The 23,905-nt window shown below is 36.0% G+C and overlaps 1 protein-coding gene across 2 annotated transcripts in view; it reads right to left on the bottom strand.

Annotated features, from left to right (window-relative positions):
- Positions 1–23,905, bottom strand: part of USP9X (ubiquitin specific peptidase 9 X-linked) — a 95,945-nt gene that overhangs the window by 32,075 nt on the left and 39,965 nt on the right. For both annotated transcript variants that reach the window (XM_021546153.3, XM_021546155.3), the window contains exons 11-23: positions 23,404–23,508; positions 21,700–21,906; positions 20,716–20,852; positions 15,411–15,544; positions 11,178–11,265; positions 9,247–9,589; positions 7,719–7,814; positions 5,905–6,116; positions 4,149–4,389; positions 3,805–3,954; positions 3,580–3,700; positions 2,978–3,108; positions 2,401–2,679 (exon numbers count right to left, since the gene is read on the bottom strand). In XM_021546153.3, the coding sequence (XP_021401828.1) occupies positions 2,401–2,679; positions 2,978–3,108; positions 3,580–3,700; positions 3,805–3,954; positions 4,149–4,389; positions 5,905–6,116; positions 7,719–7,814; positions 9,247–9,589; positions 11,178–11,265; positions 15,411–15,544; positions 20,716–20,852; positions 21,700–21,906; positions 23,404–23,508 (2,244 nt within the window). The remainder of the gene's footprint in view (positions 1–2,400; positions 2,680–2,977; positions 3,109–3,579; positions 3,701–3,804; positions 3,955–4,148; positions 4,390–5,904; positions 6,117–7,718; positions 7,815–9,246; positions 9,590–11,177; positions 11,266–15,410; positions 15,545–20,715; positions 20,853–21,699; positions 21,907–23,403; positions 23,509–23,905) is intronic.

Here is a 23,905-nt window from a genome sequence, read left to right as displayed (position 1 = left end):
TAAAACAGAATAGTTTCTTCATTGTCCTGTACCAGTTCATTCAAAAAGCCCATCTCAAATGCTGCTCAAAAGACACACTGTAATGCTGCTGTGTAAGGTCTGGTGTTGGTCACATCCCTTGTTTTGTCAGCTTCACTAAGACACTTGATTTAGGGAGCAAAGTTACAGAGCCTCCACTGAAGACTAACAGCTTCCAGAGTCAATCGGCTATTGGATGCTATTGGAAGTAATCAACAGCAATCTATATGGGATAAATCAGTTCTGTGTACCAGAACACTGTATTTAACATTATTAATTCAACCGTTTATGAAAACAAGGAAGAAAGTAACAATTTAAAAAGTACTAGTGACAGCAGCAGACCAATAACTTAAAAACTACAGACACATAACCTTAGTTGCCTCCTTCTCTTAAATATTGATGGAAAGCCAAGACAGAAAGTTATGCTTCCAACAAATCAATTATTATTAAATCAGATGTTTGCATTTCTAAATAGTGAAAGACAGGAGCTGTGGAAAAATGTTACTATCTCCTAAGAAGTCAGCCTAAGTCTGTTTCCCACAATACTTCAAGACTCAAGTGATGCAATGTGTGTTCCAAACTGCTTTTTAAATAACTGGTGTAAGAAAACAGGGCTTTAAAATTTCCTCATTTTAAACAGATGAAAGACAGGGTGGCAAACATGTCTGCCTTAATATATTCCTATTATACTCTAACATAAAAAGGGATTCCTATTATACTCTAACGTAAAAAGGGATCTTAACTTACTTTTAATCATTAAGAGTTTTGATTTACTTGAAAAATGATTAATTATGTATCTTCCTACAGATGCAGCTAACCAGAACAGGTACTTATATTTAAGATTTAAGGGGAATGTACTTCTTCAATTCAGAGATGGATCTCAGTCAGTATTTTGGAATTAAGTGCTCTGAAGTGGGGCTCTCTGTGTAATCTTGAGGACAGGTTGATAGATCAATAAACTATTTGGGATGGAACCTAACAAATGGGGTATTCACATTTATTGCGGAATATGCTGAATTGGAAGGGCCCCACAAGGATCATCCAGTCCAACTCCTGGCCCACAGCACAGAACCATCCCCAGGAGTCACACCATGTGCCCAAAAATATTCACCAAATGTTTCCTGAGCTCTGCCAGGCTGGTGCTGTGACTACTGCCCTGGGGAGCCTGTTCCAGTGCTCAACCACCTTCTGGGGGAAGAACTTTTCCCAAATATCCAACCTAAACCTGCCCTGACACAGCTTCAGGCCATTCCCTCGGGATGTGTCACCGTCACCACAGAGCAGAGATCAGTGCCTGCCCCTCCTCTTCCCCTCATGAGGAAGCTGTGACTGCACTGAGGTCTCCCCTCAGTCTCTTCCAGGCTGAACAGACCAAGCGCCCTCAGCTGCTCCTCACATGGCTTCCCCTCAAGGCCCTTCACACCATGCCTGTGGCCCTCCTTTGGAATGCTCTCTTAAGAGCTTTGCATCTTTCCTGTATCATGGTGCCCAAAACTGCCCCCAGCACTCGAGGTGAGGCTGCCACAGCCCAGAGCAGAGCGGGACAATCCCCCTTGCCTGGCTGGCAATGCTGGGCCTGATGTCCCTCAGGACAAGGATGTTCCTCCTGGCTGCCAGGGCACTGCTAGCTCATGCTGAAATGGGCACCAAGCAGGACACCCAGGTCCCTTTCTGTGTCACTGTTTTCCAGCATCTCATTCCTCAGTGTGTCCATACATCCAGGGTTGCCAATCCCAGGTGCAGAATCTGGCACTAGCCCTTTTTGAAGTCCATATGGTTGGTGATTGCCCACTCCTCTAATTTCTTGAGACCTCTCTGCAAGGCCTCCCTGCCCCTCCAGGGAATCAACAGCTCCTCTCAGTTTGGTATTATCTGCAAACTTGCTCAGTATCCCTTCCAGTCCTGCATCCATGTCATTTATAAAGATGTTGAAGAGCAGAGGGCTGAGGATGGAGCCCTGCAGAACTCCACCTGTGACAGGTCACCACTCTGTCACTATTCACTACAACCCTTTGTGCCCAACCTGTGAGCCAGCTGCTCACACATCATAATGTGTTTATCCTGCTGTGTGCTGGACATTTTCCAGAAGGATGAATAGAGTAAAAAATTAAAAGTTACCTTCACTGTCAATCTTGCAAACCATTGAAAATCATATACAGAGCAAGTGCATCTCACACCTAACTTTTTACAGTCACTAAGAAATAGGATTTAGTAAGTTGATTACTTTTTTAGAACCGCAAAATATTATCTGAAAGTACAGTGAGTCCTTGATGTGCAACGGACTCAAAGAACAGACCGTCAATGAAAAGTAAGGAGATGTTGCTGCACACATTATAAAACACAAAGCAGAATGCTATTTGCAGCAAGGAAGATTTATATTACCGGTGAAATTGTACTTGTGCCTTCCACAACTGGCTGACAAGCTTCTGCCACAGCTCGAACATGGCCATATCCAATTGCTGTTAGCAATAATTTGGCTATTTTTAGAGCATTAAGGTAGGCACCCCTTCGAGTTTCCATATCTGCATTTGGCAGGAAGTTATTTCTGGTCAGCATGCTCAGCACAAGAGGCAAACCACCACTTTTCAGGAAGTTGTACTGGAAGTCACTGGCATCTTCTCCCAGAGGTGCACTGGCAGGCATTAACAAGGCATAAACCACCTGTAGAAGAAAATACAGAGTTAATTAATGGAAATTAGTTAACTAATGGAAATTAATATCCAAGCACCAGCTTGAATATAGATGACTGAACATGAGAATTTTTAGTAATACTACATAAGCAATGCTTTGAGAGCACTGGCCAAACACATTTATGACAGTAAATTGTTTAGTAATTTCAAAACCAGAATTTCAAATTAATTTCAAACCAGAATTTGATCTTATGCTTCCATAATGTTACAGACAGGACTGCCACAGAGAGAATTGACAATTTTTAAAGAACAGGCAAAGCATCACTAACCTCTGTTAGGTACAGCACTTGTGAGGCAGAAGGACCAAAGAACAGAGAATCAAGGGATGGACTAAGGCTACTTTCTCCAAGCTTTGCATGATCTAAACAAATTGCTCTTAGTTTCTCGACCGTAGTATTATCTGCAATAAAAACATATTAACTTATAAGCATTTTGCAGCAAAAGTACTCCACAACAAGACAGTACTATTTACAATTATAAATCTGAAAAATTTTAAGTGTATCAGAACAGTTGCAAAAACTTACAGACAAAATCAGACTACAGAGTGTTCTCCAATTATTATTACAGTCAAAAGCGATCCTATTAAAGCAATGCTACAAAACCACTTTAAAATACAATGTTCCCCATTTTCACTGCACTGTGACACTGAACCCCATTACCAGCTTCAAGCTATACAACTTCATATAGCATACAAGAAATAACTACTTGGCAAATCTTTTACAGTCCTAATTAGGACAACAGTAATGAATTACAGTACCAATAAATCACTACAAAGTAGAAAATATTCCCCTTTATTCCCTTTTATGTATCAGAAGAGAAATTATTTTACAGCATATTACAAGATTAAAAAAAGGATCAAGTTAATTTTTACCTGGTGGCATGAGCTTCATAAGAACACGAGCTCCATCTCTAAGAGGTGGCATATTTAGACTACTGCCCAAGTCTGCAACTTGCCAAAGAAAGGAGATGTATCGAGGATGCAGTGACATGATCTTAAAATAAGCAAATTAAAATAAAAAAACATATAAAAATTGTTAGCCAAAGACAACGTGTAAGAAAAAACATACTTGAACTGTTAATTTCAGAATATGCTTACCACTCCAGGCAAACAGCTTTCAACTTCTGGATTTGGACCATCACTGTAGTGATTGCCATGGTTGCCCGGAGAACCAGTTGAAGAATCAGAAGAACTATCTGGACTTGAGGGCATATTAGAATTTATCTGTGTAAGCTTAGCTGTAATTAGCTGAAAAACACAATCAGAGTTTTAATACTCTCCAAAAATTAAGATTCTTTAACAAATAAGCATCTGATATAATGTTAATGGTATAACATGAGGAATTATTTCACAAAAATAAATGATGCCATGCAAGAATTTTTTAAAGCCTTTACAAAAGGGAACATCTAAATTGCTGTAAATACACAGCCTGCAACACTTACCGTTTTATCTTTGAGATTCAGCTGCCCAATTAATTTTCTGTCATCTGCAGGATCTACCAGCTCACCCCCAATGAACAGCTCTACTTTTGTGTGTGCACTGTTGGCTTTAATGCGATTGAGGATGCAACGCCGCACTTGGCCAATCGTGTCGTTTGTGTGAGACCAAATATCCAAATCTTCCACCTGCCGGCCTTGGTTTGGGAAACGAACTACAAGTGTGATATGTTTACCACGGAAAGCTCTGAAAATAAACAGAAAAGCAAAAGTTATTTTTGCCCTCATGAAATACATTCTTTTCCTTCCTGCATTTTTTGCACCCAGTATTTCAACATCAGATCTTTACACGGTATTTTCCAGTGCAAGATTTCCCCAGCCACTATGGCAACAACATACATAGGATCTTTCAAGAAGGCACACTCAGTACAAATACATTAATCATATGGTCAAATTTACAGTCAGGTTAGGAACACTGACAGAAATTTTAGAAGTCTCTTATGAAGTTTTAGATCTCAGAGTTCTCTGTCTTGTAACTTCTGGATCAAAATGTGCAAACAAAGTTTAATCAGACTGGCAATGATATTTTCTCTTTTAGCAAAGCAACTCAAGCTTTAAATATATCAAGATCAGAAAAATAAATCAGGTTGCCAAGACTTAATGCATTCTGTCAAAAGCTGTTGTAAGCTTTATGCTAGAATTCCAGTTTTTAAAATCATAATCTTTTAAAGAAAGTTTGAAGAGATCAAGAAAGGAAGAAATAGTTTCACATTAGCAGTGATTACACTCCCTGCAATGGCAGAGAGCTCATTAAGAAAGATGTGCCCAGATAAATCTAACAAACTAATCCCATGTAACAAAAGGAAAAAACTCCTCATAAAGCTCCTTGCTAACAAGGCCTGTGAAAGATTAGTCTAATCAAATAAGCAGACCATTAAAAAAAAGATGTACCCACAATCAACAAGAAAACTTTGTTAGGACTCATCAATCAATCAATATATGCAGTAAAAAAGCTGTAGCAACACTGCAAATTACTGACATACCATGAAGAAACAGTAATTGCTCCAATTCTTTTGACAAAAAGGTCATTTAAAATAAGTGGATGAAAAACCTCCACCGTGTTTAAAAATATGTTAGCTGCATCATAAATTCATAGAGACACCAAGGATTTAAACTATGTTTTCACTCAAGGACAACTATAAGAAGAATGAAGGGGTACAGAAAATAAATATATTTCAAAGAACTGGTTCTCTTCTTCCTCTTCTTGTGAGGAGCTTACAGAATATTTCACTTAGAGATAATTAAAAATTGAATCTTGCAAAGTAAGATTGAGATCTCTACAAACAATTCTGGAAGGTGAATATATATATTTACAACATGTTTTTGGATAATAAGATTATGAGAAACAAAAAAGTTTTGCCAATGCTAATGTAAAGAATAGTACTGCCTTTAAGCAGTTATCTGAAAAAAAGAATTAGATCCAAAACAATTGAGCTTCAAGGCACATTGTGCTAGTTACAGAAGAAACTACCAAGTTTATTTTTAGGCCTGCTGCCCCTTTTATATATACTTATATTTGCCTGATCTTTAAAAAAACTTTTTAAAAATACAGTTTCATATATTAGCAAAGAAAAGGGAATTCTGAAACACCATGAAACCGTTTCCTGAACAGAAACCATTAAGAATGTAAAAATGCCAAGGATAATAGTACTGTGTTAGTTTAATAGAAATCAAAGTCATGATACTGCTCTTTCACACATACCTTGACATAGGTAGAATAGTTCTCTCTTCGTGGTAATCACTGTCACATTCATTTATATACTCCCTTAAAACAGTCAACACTCTCACCATCCTTATTGCTTCTTGTCTTGCACAGTTGATACTGTCTTTATCTCCATCCAACACACACAATGTATCATAGGAGGCTTTTAGACGATCGAAACAGGACTGAATGAAGTCTTCATGAATCACTACCTAATTACATTAAGAAATTGGTGTAATTACAAGACATATTAGAATCCATCTTTTCAGAAGGATGATCATATGGTAGAGAAGAAAAATCCCCCAAACCAAAACAGGTAAGTTACTCAATAAACCTGTTTTATTCCAGCAACTTCCATCAATAAACAGCTCTAATTTAGTGTGCACTTCAATAATCTCATGTCATCAGCACCTGTAACTATACTGTATGTAAATGAAAAAGTGAAAATTTGGAGAGAGGACATTGAATTGGACTTTGACATTCTCCATTTCTCAGACTATGTTAAAGAATTCTTGTGTGCATGTAAATCCAGCATTTCTGGAAGTGTCAGAGCTAAGCATGTGCAGACAGACAGACCAATGCATGCTTAGTAAGCCCAGACCGACAAGCAAGACAGAAGCCTCCAGCCAGCTGCCACTGCAGGAAAATACAGTTTGAATGGCTGTGAATTCACCACCTAGAGTAGCTGTGCTGGACCTGGCAGATTGGCAGCTCTTAAAGTGTTTTTGAAGATAAGTAGAATATCAGAGTTCTAAGAAAGCAAGTTATCAACTGGAGATTGCCCAGAGATTGTTCAAAGGACAATATTCCTCCAATACATTTGTGCAGTCATATAATTACAGAATCATTTGGGTTGGAATGGCCTTGATTATTTTCATGTCCTCTTCTGGACTCTCACCAGCAGGTCCACATCCTTCCCATGTTGGGGCCCCAGAGCTGGATGCAGCACTGCAGGTGGGGTCTCACCAGAGCAGACCAGAGGGACAGAACCCCTGTCCTGGACCTGCTGCCCATGCTGCTGTTGATGGAGCCCAGGACACAGGTGGCTTTCTGGGCTGCCAGTGCATGTTGGGCTTCTTCTCAACCATCATCCCCCAAGTCTTTCTCTGCAGGGCTGATCTTGATCTGTTCATCCCCCAACCTATATTTGTGCCTGAGATTGCCCCAGCCCAGCTGCAGGACCTTGCACTTGGCTTTGCTAAACTTCACAGAGTTCTCAAGAGTCCACTACTCAAGCCTGTCAAGGACCCTGTGTATGACATCCTTTTCCCTGACCTTACAGAAACCCAGTATCTCTTCTCTGTCCACTGAACTACAGCTCCCACTAAATATTAATGCAGGGAGATAATATCTGATTTGCTAGACCTCAGCTTGACCACTACATAGAAAATCAGTGACCTTTGTAAGAGGCATGCCAGAAAAAAGATATTACATTAGCTTGTGACAACACCCCACAGACCCAGTCACTGAACATACTCGTATAAGTAAATGCCACAATTCACAGGGCAACAAAAGATTTTCCTTATATAACATTAACCGTTTTCTGAGTAACAAGAGCAAATACAGCAGATGAACTTAGTATGAAAAATTAATGAGAATTCAGTCTACAATTATGAGAAAAAACTTCAGTTTTGAATCTGCCCAGAATTTGATAGCTGGACTCACCCACCAAAACAAGGAAACTATTTCCTGTTTCAAATCTTTCAACTACAAAAATATCAGCAAACTGATTTTTTAAGACTATTATTTAGAGCCTATTTTTTAAAGACTATTTTAGTTTTTATCTGTTCAGTCCTCTTGTTGCTTTTTCTTACCTGATTAACTTGTAACCTTGGGCCAAGATTAGTATAGATCTCTTTAAGAAGGTCTATTGCTCGGTTTGCAATGTCATCATTTCCCTGAATCACAACCTAGCACAATTGGAAAAAAAGCATTAGCATTTCCTAAAACTTGCTGGTTTTAAGTTTTAAAACCAAAACTACGTAAGTATCTCAACACAATAGTATGTCTAATTATCATATGAGGTGAAAGGGACTAAAATCCTTAGTTACAAAATACAGTCAATACAACTTACACTCAAGATGATTATATGAGTAAAAATTAATAATTAACTAGTTTTGAAGTTCAGAGTTGGCAAAAAAAGGATGATGTTCTATAAACAGAGTAAAAGCAGTGTTTATATATTCATGTTCACATAACATTCCAAATTTTCTCGTTTCAGAGAATAAGGAAACTTCTTCAGATGCTTCAACAATCTGCATCACCAGAAAAAATTTCCAAGTATTTAAATGGCTTTGAATAGGTGGAAGGGGGACAAGCAAATGAATTCTGCTTCTAACCTGATAATCTGAATTTTAACTACTAATCATGGGGTCTGATAGCAGGCTTTACAGACAACCCATGCAGGGTACTGAGCTCAAGCTTCCTGACTTTTGTCATGTTGATAAGAATAAGATGATTCCCAAAATCAAAAACATGCTAACATTCTGTGGAGACTCTGTTCACAAACATGATGTGAACTTATTTGTAGAAAAACTGGGATCTACTTTGGTTTTAATATTATCACCAGGATTAAAATACCCAACCCTTCAACAAGCCAAACCCAAAATTACTGAAGACTGCTGCTGTACACATTTTACAGACACACAGCCACAATAATCACATCACAATGCACCACTGTGGGCTCTAATGCAGCTCTTGAGAACTAGAAATGCTTTGAAAAAATTAGGTTACAGTTTAAATACTGATGGTTTTCACCAGCAGATTTCGCAAGCTTCAGGAAGCTCCAGCCTTCCTGTTGAAAAGGAAGATTCTATATACATAGAATAGGTGGTTATATGCAATCTACAGATCCTAGAAAACCATCCTATTTAGCCAAAAAGTTGTGGTTATAAGAGGAGGAATCAGACTAGCAATCACTTGATCTGATCTAGAATCATTCCAGTTTACCACACTAAAAGGAATGCTATGGAATAGCTTATGAAGTGCATGAAACAAAGCTTAATTATAATGTTCATCTGAAAAAAAGAGAAATCTACAGATATTTCACCTTCTTCAACAGTATTGGCACTTTTTAATTTCATGCACATACATAATTTACTTATGTTTACAATAACTTTCCCTTTAACATCAGCCTGCAAAGTTACCAACTTGCATACTTGCTGGGAAGACAGCAGGGTCAAAAGCCATGCATTTAGTTGAAAAAAGCAGATTTTGTAATTTTAGTCTGTTGTGGTTTGACACAGAAAAAGAATACTAATACATTACACATTCCTAAAAGCATAAAGAGACTGAGAAAGTCTTAGCAGTTAACCTTTCAGATGCTTCCTTCAATTAACTCACCCTCCAAAGGTAGTCTAATCCTATTAATTCCAGGTCATCCATCATATAGGCTCGTCTCTTTGCTACTAGCTTTCCTTCTCGACAGTTCACAGCTTTGAAGAAACGTTCAAAACATTTCATTCCATTTTCTGTTAATAGGGAAGGATCCAGCTGAAGCACATTATTTTCAAAGAAGTCCTTATTAATGTCAGGGTCTAAGTCTGGTTCATCCCCCATTAGTTTGGAATACCATTTAAAACAGGCTTCGCGATCACAAAGATAAACCGCATTTTCAGCTAAACACTTCCATATTTGCTTCGCCTGAGGGGCACAGAGCCACAGCTGACCATCCTTCAATAAAAATCTTGAGCAAAACAAAGAGACAATTAACAGCACTGTCTAATACACATCCAAAGTTACAATTCAGTAAAAATACAGGCACAAAGTTGGATATGAACATTATACATGTATATGTGACAAGTATGAAAACTTTATTTACATCATCAGTCCACTCATAATCAGCCCCATGATATCTTAGCAAGTTTGAATGAATCAAGTCTAATCAATTCCAAAAAAAAAGAGAACACAATTCAGTAAAAAAGCGCCTTACACAAAAATACCAACATTTTATATATAAGGAAATGCACATTTCCTAATGTAAACTATTTAGTTTAAAAATCATGTCACAACATATGAGAATAAATTAATTCTGCAATTATTCACTATGTTTTAAGACTTGACTTATCAAAATTGCAAAAAAGGTATCAATAGCACGGAGCAGAGCCAGAAGCAGAAATCAATGAACTTTCCCTTTTATTTAAGCAAATTTTAAATTTATGTTCAATTATTATGAAACAATTATTAAGAACTTCAATTCTGAGATCAAACACTAAGGATGCTTTAGGAGGAACAAATGGTAATCAAAGTTCTTTAGATTAATTTTTATTATTAAAAGTTTTTTTATGCAAAAGAAATCAGGGACTGAGTTATGACACTGCTTTTCAGAAATTGCTACACATATTCTACTTTCTCCACGGAACTTCATACATTTCTGTACATTAACAAATAATGAACTTAAATCTAAGGAAGTTACAATCTTGAACATGCAGGGGTGATACATTAAGTATGCTATCCATGTGCTATTGTATAATTTCATTAAATTGTTAACACTTCAGTTTAGTTAATTAAAATTCTCAGTAAAATTTTAAATAGCAAAAGAAAATCTCCTTTAGAAAACAAGGAAAAAGTAATTCAAGCATTACAGTTCAAGTATTTTTACTCATTTAAAACAAGGTTAAAACCAAGTAGGAAAAAGCTTAGAGAGGCTTAGCCTAAAAAGCATCAGCATTCCGCAGCTTTATGATGAGCAGAGATCTTTTGTTTTCTTATTTTACTCCAACAGGAACTGGCCAGAATCATCAAAATAATTTTTTTTTTATTGCTCTTTCTTTCTGGGGCTCAGTTGCTGCCAACACAACATCACTGACTGACAAAAGTATGTGTCAGTTTATGATCATGGATTTATTCTGATGTCATACAAATAAGGACACACAGCCATATCCCTGCTTGAAATATTTTAAATTTTAAACTAAGTTACCCCAATAGGAATGTAACTGTATCCACCACACACTATATTTAAGTCAGTAAGGTTCTGCACACAGGAAGGAAACAATATAAATCTTAGTGCAGAATAAGAGTTTTGGAGTCCCAAGAGTCTAATAAACTTTTTTTACTGTTGGAATATTCCAACAGTAGCATAACAGTCCTCCGGAAAAAAAAAAAAAAAACAAAAAACAAAAGCAAACCAAAACTATTCAATGTATTTTTGTATCTGAGTTTTTAAAGAAGTTAACAAATTAAAGCTATAGAAGAGAGAAATGCAAAGCATTTTTCTTCAAAAAGCATTCAAAGTATTCTTAAAGAAGAGAAACAAGGTAAAAGTTAAAACTCACCGTAAGAAGTTCAGTCGCTCCTGTACTTCCTGCACATGACTGTATCGGCTTCCTGGTCTCACAGTCTGAGGATCATACTCACCATGCTCTGCAAATAAAATGTTTTATTAGACAACACATGCAGAAAAGTGGTGCTGACTCCAGAAGACAGGATGTGTTTGAAGACTTGTTACTCTGAATATAATCCAAGCCCAGTACATTTTCAGTGACTGGTATGAAAAGAGTTTTCAGCAGTCAGCTGCTACCAGTTAATGCTTTTTCCTATGCTACATACAGGCAAAGACTACTGAACTCCATAATCAAATCAACAGTCATGTGCTCATTGTTCAGTATAATGAAAGTGTTACAGAACAATTAAGAACTTGCACTCTACTTATTCAAATAAATTTTTCCTATTTTCAAATAGTCAGTTTGAAGTCAGAAGTCAGTTGAAAATAAAAGTATATCAAGCATGTAACTCAATTATCCAGTGCTTTTTTTTTCTGAGGATGCTTTAGTTTGGTTACACAGCATCTTTTCCAAAATTTCATTTTTTTGATTTTTAAGGTTTTTCCTCTCCAGAGGAAATCATGACTCCATTTCTTTACCACCTTTATACATAGCTATGCACACAACATCACTCAGAGGAAGAAAGGATAAGACAATTTTATTTACTGCAAGTTTCCAAACATAAACCCCAAATGCCTGTAGTACTGACAAGCTTTAAACAGAAGTCATCTTTTGAAAATAAGGCATGAAGTCAAATTTGTCCCTGCATTTTGTCAAAGTTCAGCATAATATTTTCTTAACAAACAGTGATTTTGTTCACAGGAACATGGTTTGTTTGGTAGTTGGCTGTTGTTTTGATTTTTTTAATTAAAGAGACACAATCTAGATCTGCACTTGCATTACCTTTATCTGTGCTAGCAATATTTCATCATGACTCATTCATTATGACAGCTCCATTATAAACTAATTAATGTTTTATTTTTTATTTGCAAAGATGTACAGGTTGCCTTTAACTAAGCTGGCCCAGCCATGGTAGACCATCTCATGACAACATCAATACTAATACTAAAATTTATCTTCAGAACTGAAAATCAGTATCTCCTATTACATCAGGCAGGGGGGTAAAAAGAAGTACATCAGTGCTTCAAAATAAAGAGAAAAATAATTGTTATAAATACTCCTCTCTATATCCAAGTGTAAAAGTTACACTGCCTTAAATACTGAGTGACAGGGGAAAGAGAAAACCAGTAGTTAACTAATGTCTGCAAAACTGAAGACATTATGTTCATCAGAAATCCTTAAAAATTAAATCATAGAATGATCATAAATGAGCAATTAGCAAAAGGAGAAATGTGAAAAAAAAATCTGAAGAAATAATAAAAAAGTATATAAACAATAATTATTTAAGAATTAGAAGACCAGTAAAATATGCTGTGTCTCCAGCAGAAAAGAAATCGGGGTAGATAAGCATATTGCAGAGAAATTAAAATTGATTACTTGGAAGTGCTGGGTGTTGAGAGAGGGTTTTGTGTTTGATTTTGTAATATAAATAGTAGCAATGACAGGAGAACTCAAAGCCAGCCAGCTGTAGAAAGGCAATGTGGATGTACTTCAGAATTCTGAAAAACTCTGAACTACAAAAAAATTCCACTTTCCTAAATATTTTCTGTATCACATTCTTTCTACATCTTCCAGATTTATTTTCTACTCTGTACATCCCACAGCAAGTCAAAGTGTGATCTCCTTAAAAATTCCTCTTACACACTGGAGCAAAAAACAATTGGTTGGAAATTTAAGTATAATTAGTGATAAACACACACAGAAGATCATATGGCACAGTTTCTACAAAACCATTTCATTAACACTTTAGATTTTTTATTCCTGCAGAAAAAGAGAAATAAAGGAGAATTGAAATTTTCAGAAGATCTTTGATAAATCTTTGAAAATATGAAACTGTAACCTCCTTCAGGACTACAAAATCCAAGAGCAATTATCTCATCTCATAGAGGACTTTGCAGAGCTGAAGGAGAAGGATGAGTTCAAGAGAAGGGAAAACCACAGAGCACGGAAAAAATTCAGAAACATAGATTAGGCTTCTCTTTAACCCTAAAAAGGCGAACATATTAAAGGAGAGTATCCCAGAAAACACTATGCATTAGTGAATAACAGAAGAATAGAAACACTTTTCCATCACCAAACACAACTATTTCACAGATTTCAAGGAAAACAAACATATGGCAAATTCAAAATTAATTTTAAAATATCCAAATTACATAGTAATTGCAGTGTTAAGTGCCAAGAATATCTGTCAACAACTGGATTTTTTATTTCTATGGCATATGTTTGACCTGTGCTGTTTGGATCTTTGCCTTGAATTTCCCCCCTCTCTCTTATTCACCTTCTCCAGTTAAGCTTAATTCTACAGCCTCCACTTCTTTCTGACTTCACATGCATAATCTTCTTTCTTTCCCTTTCATTTATATGGCCCCCCGGCATATTTTCTCCCTCTCCATGAAGGCATGGAAAACAAACATCACAGTATTCTATGTTCTGCTCTATTTAGTATACAAAACTGAAAATTAAGAGTTTTTGCACAGGAACTGTGGATTACAGTCTGAGGACAGTATCTGGAACATGAGGAAGATTTCTGGTTGCCCTTAATAATGTAATAAAGTACCTAATAAAAAAACCCACACTATTATTCTTTTGCTTTTGTACTCTGATACAAATGAGAAGTTCTGCAGCAGTTCCATCTCAAGAAATAGCGATTTAATTGCTTTATAATTAGATTAAATTTAAACCCTTTACACACTTGTAATTCCTATTGCACTGAAGATGTTTGTATTACTGCTTAACTGAGTCACTATAGGTGGGGAGGGCCAGGGCAATGTGGGTTTTTGGGAAAGGAAAAGAATCATGCAAGTCATCAGCCTATTCTGCCCTCAACAATTTGATAGGTAAACAATATTTTCAAAAATGACCTTTTGGCTTGCGAATTAAAAAACAAGATAAATTAAAAATAGTTCCTACATTAATACTGAGAACTAGACCAAATCATTTAGTATTATTCTAACATTAACTAGTGCTATGCTATTATTAGTTAGGGTAAACCCTCCATGTGTTCCTGAATAGAGAAATGCAGTTGCAGTATGTAGATTTCACTGAATGTTATTCTCACTGGCCTACATCTCGCTGAAGTGACCATCTTCACAGAGCACCACTATTTACACAAGTCCACAAGTATGTATTTTGGATATCTCTAATATGAAATACATATATATATACACACACATATATATTTAATGCTCCAAAACACGTGAATTTCAAAAAGGCCACTTTCCTGTGCACTGGCAGCTACAAGCTTTCCAACATGCAAATATCCTCTCCTCTCTGAATGACCTACATTGAACCTCTCCAGAACATATTCTGTCAATTCTGAGATGCAACAGAAAGGCTGCCAGGCTGTTGTGAGGCCAGGGTAGAACAGTCCTTGGTTCCAGTCAGCAAAGTCAGTGGTGGGGAAGGAGGATTGTAGATCTCCTCCTTTCACTTTTGTTGGCATAATTTTATATTTAAAGAACTGTGGTCCACTATACCGAATTTCCTGGCCCACTATTCTCCTTCACTTCCATGCTTCTACCTCATTAGCTACAAGTTAATCCAGAGTAAGAGAGTAAATTCATCAGCAAAAGCTGGATCTAGCCTAAAATACAAAAATACTAACACAATATATTGCCCAAGTGCTGCTCATAACAAACATGGTGAGAGAGCCTGAACAGACGTGGGAGTTACACAGGAAAAATAAATGGTATCCCTGTGGTTTGAAATCCTTCTCCCTGACAAATTCCATATATTGGCTGCAAACTGAGGTGATTAAAAAACTTGTCAAAGGAGCCTTCAAAATTCAAAACTAGAAGTTTACTACTAGAACTTTCCACAAAAAAAAAATACCCTAGCCTAAGTAAGGCAAGGGCAAGATCATTTTTATGAATCCACACATAAAAAATGGCTGCCACTTTCTCATATTCTGCTGTAAAACGCACATTTTCAACTATAAAAAAGAAAATACTACTATTTTAAGCTTTTCTTACCCAATCAGTTACCACAAAGCCTATTAACCCCACAGATGCCTGAAAATTAAATTCATTAACTTAATAGTTATTTATTATAGGAATTTACTTTTAACTCCATTTTCAACTGGAGTTCTCCTATGCTCCACGAAGCAACTTTGATGTTAAAACTCACCTTTAGCATACTGCCTCATGCTTTCCATATAGGCAGAGAGGTTTTCTGCAACCAGTGTAACGAGGGCGTGATTGTGCTGAAGTTGATTGATTAAGTCATGTCGGTAAAACACATGGGGACTTCGCTGAGTTTGACTGAAATTAAAATACAAATATTAGAGGAAATGAAAGAAGTTTTGCACCAGATAGTTCAAAAATCAATTTAAGAGACACATCTTTGATGCAAGATCCAAATTTTCCTACAACATCTCAAACACAACACAGATTAAGTTTCTGACAATATTTTTCTATCTTCTGATGTATCAACAGTTCTTACCAGTTACTAAAGCAGCTAATTTATAAGGATTATATGGTTACAATATATATGGAAAAAATCAAAGCAATGTGAGCAGCTCAGTGTGCTGGAGGGAGAATATATGCAGCAAGACAGAAGATAAATAAACACCTGCCCAAAACACACAGTAGGGACCCTCAACTATAGTATAACCACAATATGTGTAACCCTGGTTTCTCCCACAGCCACCTGAAATTCTTTCTATACTTAACATTAAAACACCAAGTAAAACTCAATACCATAGTCAAAATACACTAGCCAATAACCACACTAATTATTTCAATACTTTAAAAAAACCTAAAAACAGTATTGATTTTTTCCTAACAATAACTATGTAGAAAAATGTTGGTACATGCAAAAAAAAACCCAACAAAATACCAAAAACTATTACACAGAGCATATAACCTAAAAATCCCCAGAAAAGTTCAAGAAAGGAAATCTCTCAAATAAACAACTAAATTGTAATTTAAGTGTATTATCAAGACCTGACCAAAAATGTTTCTCTTAAACAACACTAGATATATTCAGATGATAAAAGCAAACTGCAAAAGAAAAGAGAGCTTGTGTCCAAGACCCACATGCCATGAACACTATCAAATTCTAAAGCCTGAGGACTCATCACTGCAGAACACTCTCAAAGTGTCTCAACTACTGTAGCTGTAGATCAGAGCAATGATCTTGACTGCAAAAACCAGAACTGCCCTTCCATGGTAAAGAGAAAAAAAAGAAAACAAGTGAGTGTCAGGGGGAAAAGCAGCATTCCTCACTGTCACTCAGCTGATCCCATAGCCTGCCCTAAAGAAACAGAGATGTGATTTCAAAACTGTTCTCCTTTCTTGCAACACTTCAACAAGCAGACCTCAGACTTAGCTGAGTGGATTACAGGTAGGAATTCTCATCCTTCCTGGGAAAGAGGGTGTCCATAAGACATGGCCTACAACATTCCATGGTACTTCCACACCTTTAGAGAACAGTGGGGAAGGCATGAAATCCAAGTTCCAGCATCAGCTGACAGTGATCTTTGCAGCTGATACCCACATTTCACTGCAGATGTAACAGTAACAGATAAATTGATTCACTGGCCAAAGATCAGTGTCCATCTGGGTTTAAAAGACAGAAGCCACCAACACCCTACCAGTAATTTTGTTATCTGCAGCCAACAGACTTTGGGCTGCTAAGCACTGTGGTTTTCAGATGATGAAATTTCGTAACACACAGAATTTTCTAAAATAGTTTGAAAAAAGCATTTCAAACACAAATTGTGTTAAAAACGCTCAAAATACCCAGACATTTCTCAGACAGAAAACAAAATGGATGGAAGCATGAAAAAAGAAAACATACAGGATTTCATAGATTCAAAACATTCTCTGTTTTCACGTTAATAAACTTTCTAATTATGTTTCATTCCATCTCCACCGACTTCCTTACTGAGAATAAAGCAGCAGCAAATCTACCAAAAAGACTGGATGTCTATTTTAGTGGTTACCCAAGACGTTACCTCTAGACAGAGAACTGCATTCACAAAGGATAACAGAAAATAAGAACACTGATTATTTTGGAAATACATATGATCAAACAAAACTAAAGAAACAAACAGAACCAAGATAGGGGGTTCTGTGGAACCAAAGATATTAGAGTGTGTATTTATATTCACAATATTATGCATTCGTATCAATCTCACAGTACAGAAAACCCAAAGCTATATCAGCAGAAGACTACAATGTTCTGTGTTAGATATTTTTTATTTCTCTCTTTTCTCAGCCACATGCACAAACAGTACATTTGCACATGGATCCATCTTGGTTAGAAATTACTTTGAAAAGCTTAATAATTGAAATAACTAGAGTTATCAGCTGTGAGTTACAACAGTGATTGTGAGCAACTCTTCCAATATTATTTTGATTCATTGCTAGGATGGACTCAAAGGCAAAATTACTGTCTTTAGGCACAGGAAAAAAAAGTTGATCTGACAAGAGCTTCTAGAATGTTTTCTAGTATTAAGACAAAGTCTACATGCAATTAAAATTTTCCTTATGCATCTAAGGTTAGACTAACATGATGTTGCCCCTGGGATACAATCATTTAACCTTTAATATTATTACACATTAGTTACTAGACACTCATTAATGTGCAATAACTGAAAAGCTTGAAAAATTGAAGTTAACAGCAAAATTCATATTTTCATTGTCTTACACTAAATGGATACGAAAAGTCAATGTATAAAAAGAAAAAATAACATTTTGTAAGGGAACACAACGTATTTTGGATTATGAAAAAAGAACATAGCTAGAATGCTTATTTGTTAGAAAAATACTGGCAAACTGGCAAAGGCAAAATTTCAAACAATTTAAATGGATTTAAAAGAATTATTTATCTGCACATATAACTCACCCAATATAATATTACATATGTAACTCAGCTTTTCAAGGTGACAGTTGTGCCAACTGAACAAATGCTATGTACCACTAAAAGAGTGCAGATTATCTGGATGAAAAATCCGAATTGCAGCAACTGAATCCCCACAAATTCTACTACTTAGGCTAAAAAGTGACTTGAAGCATCACTATTGCCCTAAAGCACTATAAAACCACTGAACTCCCAGTGCTCAGTTAGTTCTCCTGGGCAAGTAATTTAAGAGACTGGTCTTCTACTGCTCAGGTAGATACAGGTCAAACTTAAGCATTTGATATTGGTCTACTGGAGGCTCTACCACCCAACACAGAGAGAATTATGACCATTATCTGTAGACTAAAGGTCAATGTTATCAGTAATAAAGGTGACTATTCCTAAGTATTAATAAGCATCGTTGCACCCCTAAGAGTCCTTGTACTCACATAAATATTATTTTCTGTTGCAATTCTGGTTAAGCTGAACTTCCTGACACATGCAGCATTTATTTGTGATCAGGGAGCTAAATTTTGCCACAGCAATTGTATAATCAATTCAACACTTTGTTCAACTGCATGAATAACTAGCAACAATTAAAACCTCCCCCTCATAAGATAATTTATACAGATTTTTGCCAAGAATCAGCAGCACTTGCTGATCTGAACTAAAGTTTCCATTGCCAGTGCCAGTCAGCTGACCCACCTCAAAAGAGTAGCACAAAGAATATGTGCTCTGTGACATGTCTTTGAGGCAGTTGTCACAAACACCTGTTTGGACCTATTTCACTCCAGATTCTAGAAGGATGTTAAAAGTTTAAGTCAGATAAGGGAAGCTGATAGGAAAAGGTATTGCATGCATGCATTACAGTTTCCAAACTGTATCAATATTAAGAGTTATGAGAAAACTCAGAGGACTGGAAAGTCACTGAGTATTTCAAAACTGTGTTTTCACTCAGCAAATTTCCCAGTCACCTGGGCAGTAACACCACCTGACTAAAACAACTCCCTCAACAGTATCTTGCTAATAAAGTGTTTTTAAGTTCCTTGATTAAAACTTTCAATGCCAAGTTCACTTTCCTGCCATGTCTGTTTTCAGATTGTGCATAAAAATAAGGTGCTATTACATACTGCAATGCAGACTAACCCAAAATCTGAGGAAGATATTGTCAGATTTAAAAAAAAAAAAAAAAAAAAAAAAAAAAAAAAAAAAAAAAAACCACAAACAAACAAACAAACAAAAAACAGAGGAAAGACATTCAAACCATTTAACTGTACACAGACCATACAGGAAACCTACACTTCCATAAGCAAAAGAAGTTCACTTCCTTCCAAGATTACTTCAGAGCAGAAACCTAAATCAGTGCCTTGAATGCTTCAAGTGCTTCAGTAATTAATTACTTAAAGTAAAGCATCTTTCTTAGGGCACTGTGCTAAATGCATTCAACTTGAATAACCAGGTAGCTTGGTTTGCCTGGAATGAAAAAGGTTAAGGATTGCCAGCATGAAAAAGGTTAAGGATTCCATGACACAGAAAACTTTTCTGCTAACTGGCACGTAACTTTGTGACTTTTTTTGATAAACCTCAAACAATCATTAATGAAAAACTGTAAGGAATTAAAATATACGGAGAATTTGAGAAGTATGCTGCAAACTAAATTAAAAAAGAAAACTCAAAAACCCAGGAATACAACATTATCACAGCTCCTGAAAATACTATCGGGAAGAAGACAGTGTTGTGCCAACTGTGGCTTATTTTCCTCAACTTTCCCTGATTTGATCCTTCTTGTGAGCTGACTGTAACAGCAATGTTGACTTGAATACTTTATCTGCTTAAAAGAATTAAATCAAAGCAATTGTGCAGCACTTTTAAGCCAACAATATTTTTCAGGAGTTTGTAAAAATTCTGACGTGAATACAAATACTATTAGGGGCTCAGTCTTGCTTACTGAGAAGACATTTAAAATAATTAAAATAATTATGTATACTTTAACAAGTCCAAACTGATAATGGCTTCTCATTATTTCTTCTTTTCAAAAACAAACATCAAATGAAACCCCTCACCCCAATAAAACAAATGCCACACATTTCAAATCTATTCCATTCAGGACAGAAAATCAGTAGAGAATTTCACCCAGAGCACAAAGTTATCTTTGATTTTAAGCATACGAACTAGATGACCTGCAAGAATTTATCATCAAAGAACAAGGACGGGTGGCTGTGTTTGTGTATGTATGTGTGTGCATACAGCCATATAGACAAGTAAAACATATTTATGTTTTGTAAGCTAATTCCATTGTTAAGCAAGATACTCCATGAATAACTGAAAAAGAAATCCAGATTTTCCACTAGATTACCATAAAAATTACAAAAAACATGTATGAAGAAGCAGTTATTGCTCTCTTACCAAACTTATGTGTCTGACTTTTTAGATACTATCTATACACACTAGGACAAACTCAAGTCCATCTTCTAACACAGGTCATGGTTTTACCTAGACTTTATTGATATTTTGAAAAAAAAAAAAAAAAAAATTCCAACCCATACAACTTTTAACAGACAAAATTTTAGCTGAATCCCATTCTTACCTCAAGTTCTGTGGTGCTTCACCAAACAAACTGCAAATTTCTCTAATTTGTTTCAGTGCAGGAATGACCCATTTGTCATTTGTGCGAAGTTCTTCTATAAAACGATCTATCCACTGGATCTTTTGTGTATCTCGATCCTTAAAGAACAGCATTTATAATCAAAATCAAGCATATTGCAGAACTACCCTAATTCACTTTCTTTGTTTCCATAATGGAACACTCAAATTGAAACAAATACTGGATCACCTGAGTTTTGAAGCATGAAAGCATAACAGAAATATCCGAGCAGCACTACATGCTGGCAGAAGCTACCAGTGTGTTACAAACTCCCTGCACTCAAGCACTACTTATTTAACAATAAATAATATTGTTTGAATAATTTTCTCTTTCTTCCATTCATTTCTAGTCACTGTCATAAAATATCAAGAAACAATGCAAAACTGTTTCTTAAGAAGATGGATAATGGATTCATTTTGAACCATAATTAATTACTACTGTGACAGACTTTCACAGAAGTTTGGGTAGGAAAGGAGAGGGTATAATAGTATGAAAATGATCTTTTCTAATATACAAGACACATAAGGACTTACTGGCACAAAAAAATAGCTCAACAAAACTCACTGAAACAAATTTTTATGAAGTTGGGAAAAAGCAAAGGGGGTGGTGGGGGGGGGAGGGGGTTGCTTCTCCTTTCTCCCTATTTACTTTGGTAGGGTTCTTTTCCAATTCTTCCAGTGTGCTTGTTACAGTATGTCACCAACTGCAACAAGACAGGCAAAGTGATGTATTACACTCTCTCTCTCCCTTTAAAGCACCAACGGTGTTGATTAAAATAGGTCCCGTAACATTTTAATAGTACTAGGACGTTGATAGAACCATACAAATTTATTTAAGTATCACTCTTGTTAAATTTCCAAATAGCTTGAATTATTTGTGGGGAATGGAAGGAAACTCAAGAGACTGATTTCATACTGGTTTACTCACCTGTGAACAGCTGTAATCTAAGATTTTTATATGGGCACTAAGAGCCTGGTCCATGATATCAACTGGCACATCATCACTGTGAGCCAAATTCCACAAAAGGTTCAGCACTTTGTGTGCCATCACACCATCCTTGTCATCCTCTGCAAGGCGACGAATTAACTCCAGCAGTTTCTCACGCTGTTTCTTGCTTGCATTTGTCCAACTTGCCTATGACAGTATTTTAAAAAAATATGTCTTGTTTTAAAATTCCACACATAACCTGCACTGTTAACAAACGATGCAACAATGAAGTCATGCAACTACGTAAAGAACTTTAACATTAATTCCTGTCATTAATAACAAATAGCAAATTAGAGCAATACATAAGCCAGATATAACTGAAGAGATCTTCTCTTCAGTAGTGTATTTACAACTACAGCATATTCACCCCAAAGTTTAAAAAAAGACGGCTCTTTATTTAAAGATCACAGATGTGTTTGCAAAAGTTAACATTGCCATTGACAATTGCACCAACAATCAGAGTGGACTCAACTGTTTCTTTTAAATGCTTTCACAAAGCTCCTGTTCTTACACTTAAAAGATTTCTTAAATAACTTATAATCACTACATAAGTAAAACTTTAGTATCATTCATGCCTCTGAATCAAACTGAAACATATGGCCCCCACATTTCACGAACCTTTTCCTGAATAAGTTTTCAATATACCATCACTTCAGATCCATCTCTCAAGGTCAGATACAACAGTTTACACACAGCATTTCTGAGCACTGGTTTAAGTATCTGAACTACAGAACATTACACCCACATTCACCAAACTACAAGACCACACTAAACAAAGCACAAATTGCATGTAAGCCAAAATATTACTATAACGAATTTATCTAAAAAGAGAAAACAGAGTCTGAAAAGTTGGCTTGCATTTTCAAGCAGTGCAGCAGATCATGTCCTGAAAGTGAAACAGTAAAACAAGCTGGAGAGCACCACTACTGGAAGCTGCAAATGTTAAATGTTCTACATAAAAGCCAGTGAATAACATAAACTTTCAGAAACAAGTTGTTTTGTCATTTCAAACAAATCACTGTGTGTTTATAAACATTCAACTTTATCTTCCTGAGACTGTTTCATTTTGTATGTAAGCTAAACTGAGAAAAGTTATTACATGATATAGAGGAAGTTGGGGTAGCAGGGAGCGGAAGTCCTTGATCTCCTCTACTTAAAAGATCAGAAGAAGTACTACCCAGTAAACCTGACAAAACCTACTCTAATGCCAGGAGAGAAACATAATTTATTAAATCACCAACACTTCTTAATTTGGAACAAATGCAAAAAGGTATCTAAGACAAATAACTTACTTTATTTGGAAAATTCTATATTTCTAGGATTGCTAAATGTAACTTTAATACTAAAGGCTTCACAGACCCGCATTTTCCTGAAGTGTTCAAACCAGAAAACAAAACTGTCTACTAAACAAAATAAGGGGCCTTTGTTTTAGACAGGAAGTAAACAAAAAAAAATCTCACAAGGAGTGCTCATTAAAGAACAGCCTCTCTAGAATTAAATATTACAGACTCTTGTTACACATTAAGAAGTCTTTTAACGCACAGAAATTGAGCAAATCTAAAAGGAGAAAGACACTGAAAAAGTCACAAATTTACAAACAGCCTCACAACCCATTTCCTGAATACAATCAAAACACAAAATTACCTTAAAACAATCAAACAGGTGATCAAGCTGTTCAGGAGAGAAATCCCAAGCTAATTTTGCGAGGAGATCATGTACATTTTTTACAATGGCTTCATGTTTTCCTGCCTGTCAGGAAGAAAAAGAAAAAAAAAAAAAAAAGAATCCACTAACAATTGATATTAAGTCAAGCAGCAAGACATTCTACATGATTTTTATAAGGAAGACTATTAGAGATGGCCAGCCAGAAAAGCTGATGCTGTGGGAGCAGCACAGCAAACTGAATACTTCACTGGGTATTCACAATATTTAGATTTCCCTTTTAAGTGTAAGTATTTAACTGTGCTTTGTGTGTGTGCACACAAGTATTTATTTAGACCATAAATACTGCAGCATCAAAATATTTATTTTTTTTTGTTCCTGCTATAAAATCAAGCTGGAACAGAGGACAGTAAAATCTAAAAGGGTATTTTAACTTACAAACTGGTATTTTTATGTTGTTTTGTGTGGCTTTTTATGGTTGGGG

The sequence above is a fragment of the Lonchura striata genome, chromosome 2 (genome assembly GCF_046129695.1).
Source record: "Lonchura striata isolate bLonStr1 chromosome 2, bLonStr1.mat, whole genome shotgun sequence".
NCBI classification, from domain to species: domain Eukaryota; kingdom Metazoa; phylum Chordata; class Aves; order Passeriformes; family Estrildidae; genus Lonchura; species Lonchura striata.
Note: the sequence above shows the minus strand (reverse complement) of the source record. Positions and strands in the feature narration are given on the sequence as shown.